The sequence below is a fragment of the Phascolarctos cinereus genome, unplaced genomic scaffold (assembly GCF_003287225.1).
Source record: "Phascolarctos cinereus isolate Bilbo 61053 unplaced genomic scaffold, phaCin_HiC Scaffold_4;HRSCAF=312, whole genome shotgun sequence".
Lineage (NCBI taxonomy): Eukaryota > Metazoa > Chordata > Mammalia > Diprotodontia > Phascolarctidae > Phascolarctos > Phascolarctos cinereus.
The window spans coordinates 597,829,927-597,845,415 of NW_027555847.1; the positions used below are offsets into that span (position 1 = coordinate 597,829,927).

Here is a 15,489-nt window from a genome sequence, read left to right on the forward strand (position 1 = left end):
TATTTTTTCATTCAAACTTTCAGAGAGCATAAAAATATATTTGATGGAAATAGTGTGACATTAATACAATTTTTACTATGACAAATCGAAAGCATAAAAATATAGTCAGAATTTCAAATTCTACTTAAGGTTTATTAAAAATGTTTAGAATTCTTTTAGTACTGGTTAAATGCAATTGTGCTAAAAGCTTAGATGACAGTTGCCTCAATTTACGACCAATCATAAATTTTACATTAGATACGTAGCACAGTTTAAGCATTTATAAAAGGTAACACCTTTTTGATTATCCTTTATAGTGATAAAAATAAAAGAAGAACCAAAACAGTAAAGAAAACATTGGAACCTAAGTGGAATCAAACATTCATTTACTCTCCAGTTCATCGAAGGGAATTTCGAGAACGGATGTTGGAGATTACCCTTTGGGATCAAGCTCGAGTTCGAGAGGAAGAAAGTGAATTTTTAGGAGAGGTATGAGGGATTATTTAAAGACTTAAACTGTTAACTTGTTGAATAGTATTAATTATAAAAAGACCAATAAAATAATTCAAAAACTTTTAGAAATGACTGAACAGAAGTACATTATTTTTATAATAAAAAGGGTTGCTAAGATTTTTTTTTCCTTTTTGTACTTTGTCATCAAAGTCATTAAAATATCAGAGTTAAATACTATGTTTTTTACTTGCTTCCTAAGCTGGTATAAAAATTAAAGTGTTGATGTTGGTTTGGATTTAAATTCTATTTTATGTCATCTTATTTCATTTTTGTAAATTTTATTTTATTTTTTACTGAGTTAACATCACTTTTGCCTTATGGGGTCTTTTGCATACCTTGATTCTTCAGAGTCATTTTAACAGATTTTTGAAATAAAACAAACAACCAAACAAATATAGAATCACTGAGATGTATGGAACAGCAGAAATTTCAAAGTATACTAATGGTAGAGTTGGAAGAGGATGAGAAATTAGTTATCAACTTAAAGTGATTAGTTCAACAATATTTAGGGAGAAGTAAAAATCTTTGGAAAATAAAAATTGTAGGATTGTGTGTTTGCTTATCACTTTGTGTATCCTGGACAATTCAATTAAATTAAAAAATCCTTTTTGGCACTTGCTACAAACAAGATGCTTTACCAAGAACTAGGAATACAAAGACAAAGTCAAAACAGCTCCCACTCTTGAGTTGTTTATAGTTAGATGAGAGAATACCTATGAACCAACAAATATCTGCAAAGTAGCACAAAACATTTCTGGAGAGAGGCAATACTAATAACTAGGGGAATCAGAAGATGCCTCCAGTAGATGATTCCTGAGCTATATTCTGAAAGAAGCAGGGAGTGCATGGTAGGGAATGGGGGTGGGGGACACAGGTAAAAGGGGAAAAGATGGGAGATCCCTTTTACATTCTTTAATACTCTAAGGGCAACAGTAGTCATATTTGTCCCTGCTACATAAATGTTATAGTGTTAGATGAGTCTGAAAGCAATGCTATGCACATCAAAAGAACATCTCCTTGATGTTTTCACATCAATTAATTGATTTAATTAAATAGAATTAGATTAATTAATTAGAATTAATTTTAGTGGTTCCTGTGATGCTTTTAGCAAAGTTCTATTACCTAGCTGGGGATGTCCTTATTTGGTGCTTCAAATAGCAACCCTTAATTCTTTTCACCACCTTCAAGCAGCATCTGAGAGGAGTCCACTTATGTAACTATAAGGCAGAATCATACTTCATAGTAGCATTTGTTTAGTGTCCTGTAAATTAAAATGTGTTTTCTGGTAAGTTGAGGAGGTCATAGAATTGGTTGATAAATTATATGTATTGCTTTCTTTCCTCTGTCGAATCTCAAATTTAGTACAAATTCCTAATGACCTATCACTGAAAATCTGTATTTAGTATTATTCTATTTTAAGAATTTAACCAGCTTATTAAACAAGAGTTAAGTTTTTCTTAATAAAAGAAACTTAATAAATAAAACTTAATAAAAGTTTGCATGTATAGGGTTTTTTTTGTCACCTATTATATTGCCAACCATGTGGAATAGAGATCAGGTCTTATTTATTTTTGTATTTCCCTCAGTGCCTTGCATATAGTATACACTTAATAAATGTTCACTGAGTGAATGAATGAATAATTGAACCTTTTCTGGTTCTGAAAAGAAGTATTTTGTTTATTCTCAATATTTCCCTAGGTGTAGATACTAGTTTCTAGACAGCTATTACAGAGTTGAGAGAGTACTTTTGATGACTCCCACCATTCTAGGAGTCATTTCATGTCGGTAAGTGCCTCTAATAGGAAAAGAAAGAACTTCCAATGAATAATTAAAAACAAGGTAATGAACAGGAATCATCAATGTGAGGCAAATGGTTCATTCCCCCTAGTTTTCTTTGGAAGGCAAAGAAATTTATTTCCCTTTTTTTCTGTTTCTCTTTTTTCATTGATCATTTATTTATATAAACCTTCATTCATTATAACTGTTAACTGATTGCTGTTGACTGCAAAATTCTCATTAGTTAACAGCTAAGGTCCTGTAAACTTTTTCAGTAAGCTAAATAGAAACTGAAAACTTAAAGTCTTAGTTACTTAGAGCTGATAAAGACGTTTTAGATTTCTCCCCAATTTAATTGTCAACACATATAAAAATTATTTTTTAAAATTTTTGTCTTTCAATTACTGTAGTACTTTAAAAATTATTCCAAAAGGTATGTGACCATGTAAGATAATTTATTTACTGTTTCTACTTGCTTTTGTAACAACCACTGTGCCTATTGCTTCTGCAGATTCTAATTGAATTAGAGACAGCATTATTAGATGATGAGCCTCATTGGTATAAACTTCAGACACATGATGTCTCTTCATTGCCACTTCCTCACCCGTCTCCATATTTGCCACGACGACAGCCACATGGGGAGAGCCCAACTCGAAGGTTGCAAAGTAGGTTTCAGTACTTCTTATCTGGTATATCTTACTTGGATATTTCTGACTGTTGACTTTTTGTAATGTTGTAAGATGCTAAATATTTTGTGATTATTTTATAGATTTCTGATGCTGTCTCCATGGCTTCTAAAGACTATTTTGAATTGTATAAAATTATAACATTATGTTGTTTATGTAAAATTCATAGAATGCTTTTTATGGTTGTCGGATTTTTTAAATCTATAGATCCAAGTGAAGCACATTTGATATATTTTTAACATTAACATTTAAAGTCTTAAGTACAGTAATTAGTTAAACTATGCAGTGATATTTTGTCTGCAAAAACTAATTATCCAACTAGGTACATTCTAGTTTCCTTAGTTTTGGGTTTCTCTTACAGAAATATTTATTACTTTTGCTTTCCCTGGGTAGAACCCTTGAACAGTGACTGTGGTTATCCCAGCATTTTTCAAAGATTATTTCCAGTTCAGAGAAAGTTGTTTTATCCATAATAAAGAATTCTACCGCTTACTTTAAGCCATAAACTTCTTCTGAAGGCATTTAAAAACAGGCATCCCTCTTAACTCTGAAGTAACAAGACTTCTCTTAATGAGGCTGTTGTAATATTGTTACCATGTAGTAGGTTGATTATTTCAGACTGGGACTATATGAGGTCTGCTGCTTCCTAGTGGGTTCAGAGACTTGATTTTGAAATTTCTGGAGAATTTAACTCAAACTCATAATAGACTGATTTATTTACAAACCATAATGGTCAATTGTTAATTTTACAGTGGGAGATAGAGTTGGCAAGATAACCATTACTTTTCATTTCCAGGAGATACTTCCCTCTAAGTGGGTAGGGTAAAATGAGGAAAATAAATTATGACCCAAAACAATGTTTGATGAAAATGGAATCAGGGTAGATAAAACTTGATAATACTGAGAAGAGTTACATAAGATTCTACTGTAGTAGAGCCTACAAAATAAATCTTTTTCCATTAATAGAATATTCCTTTTAGAATATTCATATCCACCAAACTCAGTATCTCTGTCTTGCTTTCCTTCACAGTGCTGAACACTGACAATTTCTTAATACCTAGATTGTTTCTTTCTAGACTCCCCAAGGATAATTCAGCCTCCTGTTTACATTTGCCACTATTACATGCCCTCATGATTGTTTATGATTTTTGAAATTACCATTTATTTTACTGTAATTATTTTTTAGGTGATAGCTTCCTGGCACTTTAATTTTATCAGCAAACTGTCTCCAAATGATATTGTTCAATAGGTCTTCATTTTGGGTCTTCAAATTAGAATAATGACACTTTTGAACCTGTATTTTAGAGCTGTTGTTTGATCTTTGAATCTTATGTTCACTTACTATAGCTCGCTCTAGGAAAGAAATTTAAACCTTATGTGTAATTGTTAAAAGTATCTCGTGGCATCTCTGAAATTTATAAACCAGCAGGTTGTTGTGGGTATAGGCAAACAATAGGGGCTTAGAAATGGGTATTAGGGCTAATGAGTTAGGTCAATTATGATTATTTATACAACGCTCCTTAATGGCAGGAAGATCACTTCTTAAGGGCTACACTCCATGTAGGAGGCAATCACATATGCCTATATCCTACAAATTATGAAATAACCTCCTTTAAAATTTAACTATGTGAAATAAGAACTTGGTATGTTGTATATAAGGAAAAAAATTATGGTCAGTGGGTACCCAATAAGTACTTATTATAGAAAATTAACCAATGTTATATAGTTCTAGTAGTCCAAGATTAAATTATCTAAAGATATAAACTCTATTTTTCTACTTAAAGGCTAAAATTCTGGCTTTAGAGATTATATGAACCTGGGTATTAAGATGAGTAAATGACATTAATGAAAATTACCTTTTTCAGGCCTTATTTCTATATTTAATTTTTTAAAAGAATTCAAATTGATTTATATATATATATATATATATATATGTGAGTGTATATATATGTGCATATATATATGTATACTCTATAAATATTTTTTAAATTCATTTGAAAAAGATTCAATGGTCTTATAATTATCTTCAGTATAAGAGCTTCTTCTTTGTGAGATGGGAAGCTATCTTGCTAACATTTGTAATCTTTGAATGGGTTGACCAAAAAGGCATTAATAAATGTAAGAATGTATAATAGGCAGTTAGTTGCCTTTTCCAAGTGACGAAGAAAGGAATGCTTCATATAATAACATAATTATGTTGATAAACATATTCTCTAAATAATGGGGCACAAACAATTAGCTTGTGGACAAGTTGTAATTGTAATGAATATGGAGGTTTTCTATAGCCTACTTTTGTATTTTTTCAAGATATGAAATGTTCACTGATAACAGAAGGTATCATAATTATAGTGATGATGAACGAATGTGAGAAAGATCACTGGAAATTTTCTGGGACAGCTGGCTGATAACATTTTAAAAAAATGTCACCAAGAGTGGAATTTTGCTTTGAAATTATTAAAATCTCTCTCTCTCTGTGAGGCATTTGGGGTTAAGTGACTTGCCCAGGGTCACAGAGCTAGTAAGTGTCAAGTGTCTGAGTATGTATTTGAACTCAGGTCCTCCTGACTCCAAGGCCAGAGCTCTATCCATTGTGCCACCTAGCTGCCCCTAAAATGTCTCATAACTGAAGTGGTGTTATTTTTTAAATGTTGAAGTTTCTTTAATGCATTATCCAGTTTTCTGATTCACTAATAAGGATCATTCATTATATTGAATTCAGTAAACATTAAGTATGTTATATGTGCAAGATACTGTTAAACATACCAGCTCCTTGAAAATATAGAGCTTGTGTTGAAAAATTTCTTGTGCTTTTTAACTCTTAAAATGTAAATATTCATAAGAGTTTAATATATTTTAATAAAACATCTGACTTTATAATAAAAGTTAATTGTTTTGTACCTTTTAAAATTTTTCCTTTACTTTCTTCTCTTATTGATATCCTAATTTAATCCCTTTCTTTGCATCAAACTAACTCGACAACTCTTTTACTTATTACATGTTTGTATATTACTTAGTGTTAGTTGGAAGTATTAACTATCTTTAAGATCTCTTCACTTCTTCTAGTATATAACATCTTCCAACTTCACAGACATAAAATCTTCAAAGGAAAATGAACAGGAACAGTATCCCATGGGGAATAGAGAAATGATCCTGTTGGTTCAGTAGTATGGGTAGACAGGTAAAAACATAAGATGGTTTAGATTTTCTTAAATGGAAGAACTTTTCTTACCTTTCATTTTTAATGCTGTTAGTCTAAGACAGAGGTTTCAGACTCATATATGGGTCTGAACTAAGTTAAAGTGTAATTGGGAAATATTTTAAAAATAAAAGTAAAATATAACATAGATAATCATAAATGTGGCTTTCTGAGTAAATATGTGGTCCCCAGGCCACATTATGTGTGGGTTTAGTAGTTAGACACCAGTAGTCTAAGAGATTTTTTTTTTGGCGGCATCTATATGGTTATGTCATCTTCTTGGGTTTTCATAGTTGCTTTTTAAGAAGCTATAGATCATGTAGAATGCAAAATATTGTGTCTCTTAACCTTTGCCTCTATGTCCATTCTGAAGGTATTTTTTTTTTGTAATAAACAAATTGTAAACTTTTATAAGTTTATAAACTCTACACTGTGGTAAAGAGCCCTTAGAAAACACAGAAAGGTTTTAATTTAACTTAGTTCCAAACAGGCTGTTGATTAGACTTATATTAAAGAGAATCTCTGTGTACATTTATCATTTATCAGCAAATGCTTACTACTATTGAATCTGTCTAATAGTATTAGTATTCATTTTTATGAAATGAATGTTGGTAGCATTAATTTTCTGTCCATTTTTCAAGCAGTCTTTTTTTTTCTTAGAAAATTGTTGTTCAGCCACTTTTTTCTGCTAATGAAAATAACTCTTATATTTAGAAAATTCAATTCACTGGTTATTTACTAAACATCTGTCATATACAGAGCATCGGCAAGGCACTAGAAGTGATAAAAAGATCAAATAAGGCATGGTCCTCAAACGAATGAGTGTTATAATCTAAAAGAATGTATAGAAGAAAAACAGATATTTATAAAACCTGTCATATTTGAAGTTGATTCTTCTGCTCTTCTATTCTTAAAATTTATTTTTTTCTAGAACATTTCAAACAAGTAGTTACGAGTTCTATTTCATTTATTTTGCCACTTAGAATTAGGGATTGGTGGTTCAGTGTAGCAGTAGAAAAAACAGTGAATGGATAAGAAATTTTGGGTTTAATTTTAAAGGATGCTTTATGGCATTTGTTTTTCTTAAATCCTTCCTCAAAAATAAATCAATTTTTAGAGAGGCAGCAAATAAATCCTGAAATTATATTTTTTCAGATAGTAGTCCTATTTGGTTGGAATTTGGAGTATGTGATGAAGCTGGAAAGATATATTGGAGCCAAATTGTGGAGAACCTTGAGTGATCTTGATCAGGAATTTATACTTTATTTAGTAAGCAGTGGGGAGCCCCTGAAGGTTGTTTTTTTAAGGGACATACAGGTTAAGAACCTTATGTAAAGAAGATAAGCCACTAGTGATCAGGATGGATTTGTAAAGGAAAGATTGGAGGCAGAAGACCAGTTAGTCTAGGTGCAGAAAGATCAGGACTTAAGTCCAAGGTTGTTACAGTGGAAGTTCAGTTGATAAGACTTAGGAGTTGAATAGATTTATGGGGCACGGGAGATGGAAGTGTCAAAGATGATCCCAAAGCTGTGAAGCTTTGTTACTTGGAGAATGGTGCAAACATCAAGAGAAATAAAGAGGAGGGGAAAACTTTTTTGAAATGCTGAAGAATCAAGTTTTGGACTTGTTAAGTGTAAGGTACCAACATACCATTTGGGTACTGGATCCCTAGGGAGCATATATTTCATACTCATTTGCATAGGGTTGATAATTGAAGCTTAGAGAGTGGATGAGATCCTCAAGGAAGAGAATATATTGAGAGAAAAGAGCTCAAAGAAAGAACTTAGGGAGAGACACCTTTATTAGAGGTGAGAGGAATATGAAGATCTAGCCACAGAGATAGAAGGAGCAGTAAGAAAGTAAGAAAGAAAGGAGGAAAACCATGAAAGTTTAATATCAAAAAGTAAGTGAGGAGATGATATCTAGAATGAGAATATGCTCCACAGTTATCACATGCCACAGACAGGTCAAGGGGAATGAGAGCAGAAAAATTGACCTGTGGATTGAATAGTAGGGAGGACATTAGTGGCCATGGAATTATCTATTTCAATATACTAGTCAGAATGGAAACCAAATTACAAGAGGTGGAGCAATGAAGGGTTAATGAAGAAGAGGAGTTAGGATCATACATGTGGAGCTCAAGGGACCTTATAGGTCATGTAGTGCCACCTCTTCATTTTACTGATAATTGAGGTCCCCATGAGGAAAAGGTCAGACTGGTAATAAATGGAGGAGTTGGGATTCATCCTTAAGTTCTGTCCTGTGATTCCAAGTTCAGTGATCTGTCTATGGCACTATGTGTAGATTACTCTTTCTTCAGCCTTTGAAGTAAAAAAAGAGGAAAAAGATAGGATGATAGCTTGAAGGAGTGTCTAAGACTACAGGAAATGTTTTTTTTTTCTCTAAGATAGGGGACACCTAAGTATACCCTTAAATTGAGAGGAGGAAATATGGAAGATGCACAAAAAAGAAAGGATGTAATAAGACTGAAAAAGAGCAAGGCTTTGCAAAAAATTTGATGTGCTAGACAAAGGAGTTTATATTTTATCTTAGAGGAAACAGAGAACCACTGGAGTTTATTGTTGAGTGTGTGTGTATATGTGTTGGGGGTAACATGATCAGACTTTCACTTTGAGGAAAATAATTTTGGAAGCAGAGTGGAGGATGGTTTAGAGTTGGGAGAGACATGGGGCAGCAGACCAATTAGAAGGTTTTCACAATATTCCTGGTAAGAGGTAATGAGTATATGAATAGAGAGGAGCCATATATGAGAGATTTTGTGGAAATAAAAGTGACAAAATTTGGTGACTGGATTTGTGGAGTAAGAGAGAATGAGACTAGAATGATACCCAGTTGCAAACCGAAATGACTGGAAGGATGATGGTGCCCTTGACAGTAATAAGAAGGTTATGAAGAGGGGTAAGTTTTAGGCAAAGATAATGAGTTATTTTGAACGTGTTGAGTTTGAGATACCTCTAAGAATTTTTGTGAGGATCAAATGAGATATTTGTAAAGCATTTAACAAAGTGTCTGGCGCATGGTAGACCCTTAATTAATGAATAATAATGGAAAGCGTTCTTCTGGAGAAGATGAGAAAGGATGGGATAGAGAGATTGGGGATAGAGAGATTGGCTTTATATTGAGGAGAGTAGAGTAAAGAAAAAAAAGTAGGTGATAGTATCAAGGAGATGAGAGATGTGGAGAAAGGGAGAAGAGAAAGCTCATGGTAAATGATAATGATGATTTTTTTTGGTGAAGCATGAATTAAGGTCTTGAGCTGAAAGGGTGGGATAGTGGCTGGTATTGGGAGCTTAAGTAAAAAAGATGTTTAGAACTGCCATTGTGGTGAGTGAGACAGAAGACCAAGTAGGGAGTGGTAGAAGAATTGATTTGCTGAAGTTAGAGTACAATTCAAGATTAGATAACATAAATTTGTAGGGGACTCAGTGAACACAGTTATATGACTTCCTCCAAGTCTGTCTAGTAGCACAGAAGTAGAAGTGAAAACAGAGGGTGAAGGTAGTCAGAGTTGAGAGATGGTGAAGTATGGATGGCCAAAGGACAAGGAATCAAAGGATTGGAAAGTAGAAGATAGTGGGAGTTGAGTAAATTGAATAACTAACTGGGAAGTGAGTATATTTTAGTCAACATCAGTATATGTAACTTCAAGTTTTATAGTATGAGGGAAGGAGTGGAGAGGGAGGGACACGGTGACTTAAAATGGATTCTGAGAAAAGAAGATGAATCCCTAAAGTTTTATAGAATTAATTTTGAGGATCTAAATTGGTTGATCAATTTGGATAGAATGGACCTCAAAGGAGAAGTTGCTGAGTGATGATAGGTAGGTAGGAAGGTAAGAAGCATTTATTAAGTGATTATTATGTTCTGGGAACTGGTGGTAGAGGGAGAGTCTGGAAGTAGAACAAGTAGAGTTCCAACTTCCCCAACCAGGACCACTGAATATTGGAATATGAGAGATAGTGTGACCAGTACTGGAAAGGATGGCCAGTGATGGAGTGCACAAATGAATCAAGTGAGAATATCTTATGAATCACAGTATGACTTTCCAGCCTATAAATTTGTTAGATAATTTGAGACCAAATATATAGAAAATTGGAAGGGATATTAAAACAAATAAATAAAACCCAATTGAAGCTAATTTTAAAACAACAGACATTACTATTGAATTTAAAAGAAGTTAGCAAAATAATTTATTTTAATTGAAAATGCCTTAACTTCATTGTTTTAAATTAACAGTTAACCCAATAAAAATAATTTTTTTGTGCAGTAGTACAGTTATTAAAAACAACTTGTTTATAAAACCCTTAATCAAGATTATTATTTTTGGAGGATATTATCACTTGGACCATAGCATGAACATATCCAATTTAATAAAGTCTAAAATATAAAAATCTGAACCCACAAAATTACAAATTTACAATGTTTGGAAATTATATGGAACTACCATTTAAAGATTAATTTATTTCTAACTTGCTACTTCCTCATTTTCTATTTTTATACAATCACAGTGTCAAATTAAATTACTGAGAGCACAAACTCACATTGGTGGCCATAATTATAGAGAATGGAAAAAGTGCTGGATTTGACGTGAGATCACCAGGGTTTGAACTATGGCTCTGAAACTGTGTGTCCTTGAGTTCCTCATCTGTAAACAATTGTGAGCATTTATGTAGTGCTTTAAGATTTACAAAGTGCCCTATAAATATTATCTCATTTTATCTTTATAACAATCCAGGGAGGTAGGTGGTTTTATTATCCCATTTTCCAGATGAGGAAACTAAGGCAGATAGATTAAATGGCTTGCCCACACAGGTAATAAATCTTTGAAGGTAGGTTGGAACTCAGGTCTTCCAGACTCCCAGACTTCCAGACTCCCACTCCAATGATCCAACCATTGTGCAACCTAGCTATAAAATGGGGGGATTGGACTAATCCAATGGAGATGTCCCTTCCAGTTCTAAATCTTGATCATTTGATAGTGATCTTTTAAAAGAAACTCTCAATTTTTTCTTCTATACTATTAAACCAGAGTATGTAATTAGAGTAGACTCTAAAATAATGGAATAATTATAGTACTTACTTTGAGTCATAAGTAGCAATTATGTTTCTTAGCATAAGCACTACAAAATGAATCTGGAGCAAATACCATTGAAGATACCTTCACAAATAAACTTTATGCTCAAATTCACCTAGGCAGGGTAGGTCTTTGAGAGAGAGAGCTTGAACTTTGTGATACAAGTGATAAAAGGTCCTTTGCCACTAGATGGGGGGAAAAGGAAACAGGAGGGGGGAGAGAGAGATCATGGGAAACTTGTATTTTAATGTGGACCATGGGACACTAGTAATTCTCAGGGTTATCCACTTAGGGACATGCAAGGCTGATGTTAAGGAGGATGCTTAGAAACTTGACTAGGGTAAAGCTAGTAGAATATGAAGAAGGAAATGATGGAAGCACATCATCTCATATCTTCCTATTTTGTCTAATTATTCCTATTTAAATGGTCACTCAGCTCAATTATTTCTACCCACTGAAGGACTACAGGCATTAGCAACACCTTCTAAATTTAATTGCCCAATTGCAAAAGTCCAGTTACCTCATCCTAATTATTCTGGCTTTGAGCTAGCACAAGGTAGATGCTCTACAAATATTGGCGAATAAATAAACAATTTATTTCAAATTGTTTCCTTATGGACTAAATTATTCAGTAGAAATAATTTTAATAGAGTGATCACAATGCTATCTCAAAAACAGATAATGTAGAACCTTTGGGACTATACATAAGTGGAATTTATTTAATAACAAAGGTAGCTTCCAAAAGCTATTTGTGGGCCTATGTCACAGAGTTTATATTTGGCCAATTTTTTCAAGTTGCACCTTTGAGTAGAAATCATGATAATGGCCGTGTACAAATAATCTCAGCCCATTTAATCCAGTTTTTTCAAGATGTGAAATAAGTACAAAAGAACATTTTTTTCATGCTACATTTTGAACATATGTAAATGTCTCTAAAGTGTTCTTTGAAAAAGATTTTATAAACATTGTAGTTTTATTAGTAGGTAGCATTATATGGTCTGTGTATATAGATACCCTGTTATACATGAGAACAATATTATGAGTGGTGGTTTATTATTAAGATTTATTTTTGAAGAAATACAATCAGCAGGTAAGTTATTTTCATTTTATACCATACTTTGATCTGAATTTTGGGCATGTTACATTGGTGTGCTTTTTTATGTTGCTTATCAGGATACAAATATAAATAATATATTTTATTATACATGGATCAGTTATTAAATCCTTTAACAAAAAGGCATTTAACATGATGCAGGGATGTCTAAAGATCATTTTATTCTATTTAAATACTGAGAAGTAATATTAATAAAACATTAAATATTCATTATTTTGATATATAAAATGCCATAGTGTTTAAAAAGATTTGCCTGTGTTTGTAATTAAGCATTATGTTTTTACTCATGTAAGATATCCATGTACAAGTTCTTTTGTGTAAAAAATTATAAATTTGTAAAATCTTTACTGAAACAATCATTTAAAATCATGATTTGGAATCACTTCTGATACATAACTGCATTGTGACCCTGAGCAAATCACTTAGCCTCTTGATATCTATCCCATGCAATTCTCTAACAAGTTGAGTTTCAGAGAAGGGGCTGACCTGTATTGGTAAAGAGAATTTCCTCACCTGGGTATGCCATATATTAAATGAAATCCTAGGTCCAGTCTCATCCCTGTCCTCAATTTGGGGCCAAATCAAGTTAGGTTAATACTTGATACTGACTCTCAAAGTTGATCAGATACTTGTATTGAAAACCAGAATTGACCAAATGTAATGGCATTTTGTTTTATTTGATGCAGTTATAAGCTATTTTTAATGATGATAATTTAGAAATTATTTATCTATGCTAATTGCCCTGATGTATAGCATTTTCCTTAGAAATATGATTTCCTGATAATTACATTTGTTAGAGAAACTAGAAACAACTTCTTTTTGTTACTACTTGCAGCTCTAACCCTAATCAATTGATATGTTTTGATTTGTATATATGAGAAAATGCTAAAAAAGTTATTTCTGAATCATCTAAATAAAAATCAAAATAATGTCACTCATACTTACAAATAAAATTTACAAAATCTTTCAAAATTTAAATTTGTTAATTTAAAATTTAATTAAATGAGTAATTAATTCTTAAAAGAAAAATTACTATGTGAACTCCTTTATCATTTGTGTTTGTGATTATACTGTCTTACGAAAATTGTTGACTAGGCTGGATACTTCTGGAATTGTGTTTAATTCTGTCTACTGCATAATATCCTTGTGGCATGAAAGGTAATTCACTACTCTAAGTACCTAATTTACAGCTAGACAGTCTATAAATATCAATGGTATTCAGTTAGTTAACTAATATTTTACTTTATTTAAAGCAATTAACTGCTATTTATATATAGTTAACCCTCATTAAATTGTACCCCATTGATTTATAATTCATAGTAAAATTTACATGAAGTATGTGATTTTTATTGAATGAACATAGGTAAATAATACGTTTTATTGGAAAATGTCAAGGCTTAAAGTTACACAAAAAAGAGCAAAGTCTAAAGTCAGTTACCTTCTCAAAGCATTCAAGGAATTAAGGATTACTTCCATTTCTCTATTCATGTCAGATATATAATATAATATATTAATACGTGTTAATAATGGTATAACCGTATTATTAATTCAAAATATTTAATTTACTTTAATTTAATTATTTGAAAATAATGCAATTTCCTTAAATATATCCTTCATTTGAATTTCATTTGAATCATTTGAATCTTCATTAATATAAGTGGCAATCTTAGCATAGTTATTTATTTTATTAGTGAGGTTTTGCTGTATTTAAAAATGAATATAGTAAACCACATTCTCAATTACTAAACAGAGACTAGTTTCTCAACATCCCTGTTGCATGTAGAAATTTCATGTATTTTTCCTGACATCACTTCATTTTAATATTTGTTTTCCAGATAAAGGCTTTTATTCATATAATTCAGGTAAATGTGTAGCATGTCCCATATGTTGACTGCATGTATACATATGCACAGTTTAATTTGGCATTGCTGTTATTGTGCTTGTTTGGACTATTAAGCATATGTTAAAATCCTAAACATTTCCATAGTTAGCTTCCTTTGTCTGCCTCTAGAACTTTTCTAGTAGCTTTATGCTTATATCTTCCTTATCCAGATATTGAAAGCCATTTTATAAATTCAGTGGCATATTTCATTGGATTTGATGGTATCTCTTATCTTCTGATGGAAACAAATTGGAATATAAGGTATTCAGATTCCACAGATATATATCAAATTTATGTAGTTAGGACATCTTTGTTGTAGCAGTGTGTAAATTTAGTATTTTATGAACTTCTCTATAAGGCTGACTACATAGCAGTAAGAATTAAATATAGTTAAATTATAGTGTCTGAATTGAAATTATATAAATAACATGATTTTAAAGTTAGTATGCTATATTTTTATTAGGTTTTTGAAGAAAAATGGATTATGTGGATTTTAAATATACTAAACTCCTAAAGCACACACTTTATACCAATTTAAAGCTAATCTAAATAACATCTAAGTTATTCAGTAGCCTAATGGGGACTTTTCCAGATCACAAAACAGCTTTGCTTTTGACAACTTCTTTAAGATATGTCCTGCTTAATTATCTTTTACTTATGCTTAATGAATGTTACATTCTATATCAGAGAAACACAGCTAGGAAAGTAATTAAGTGAAAAAGCCTCAGGGGCAGATAGTTGCCAAATAAAACTAATTGCTTATTTGTATTAGCCTTGGCGTTATCTTCTTTTTGTGCCAGTTTTTGTTGATGCATTGTTGTTTTGTCTAAGGATTATGTTTCCTGTTTAATATCACTATTTCAGCTTTTAATCTTACATTTTCTTGTATGTCTGTTTAAATTGATTTTTAACTCTCAGATAGCAAGAAACAAATAATAGTATCCAGTAGGCAAAAGAAGAATGCTTTAAGTTAGGAACAAAACAGCATACCTTCTTTTAGTTTCTTCATCAGTTCTTGTGGATTTAATTATCACCTTAGGGACTTGATTCCTAGATCTATATATCCAGCCCTAGTCTCTATCCTGCATTTTGTTTCTTGCTTCACTATTTGCCTATTGTAAACTGGTTATCCCATAGACATCTCAATTCAAAATGTCCAAAAATTAAACTCATTATATTTTCCTCCAAACCCACACCACTTCTTGAATATTCCTATTTCTGTTAATGACATCGCTGTTCTTCTAATTA

The 15,489-nt window shown here is 31.9% G+C and overlaps 1 protein-coding gene across 7 annotated transcripts in view; it reads left to right on the top strand.

Annotated features, from left to right (window-relative positions):
* Positions 1-15,489, top strand: part of RIMS2 (regulating synaptic membrane exocytosis 2) — a 539,971-nt gene that overhangs the window by 160,153 nt on the left and 364,329 nt on the right. For all 7 annotated transcript variants that reach the window (XM_078153700.1, XM_020969889.1, XM_078153699.1 and 4 more), the window contains exons 11-12: positions 297-468; positions 2,780-2,933. In XM_078153700.1, coding sequence (XP_078009826.1) covers positions 297-468; positions 2,780-2,933 — 326 coding nt within the window. The remainder of the gene's footprint in view (positions 1-296; positions 469-2,779; positions 2,934-15,489) is intronic.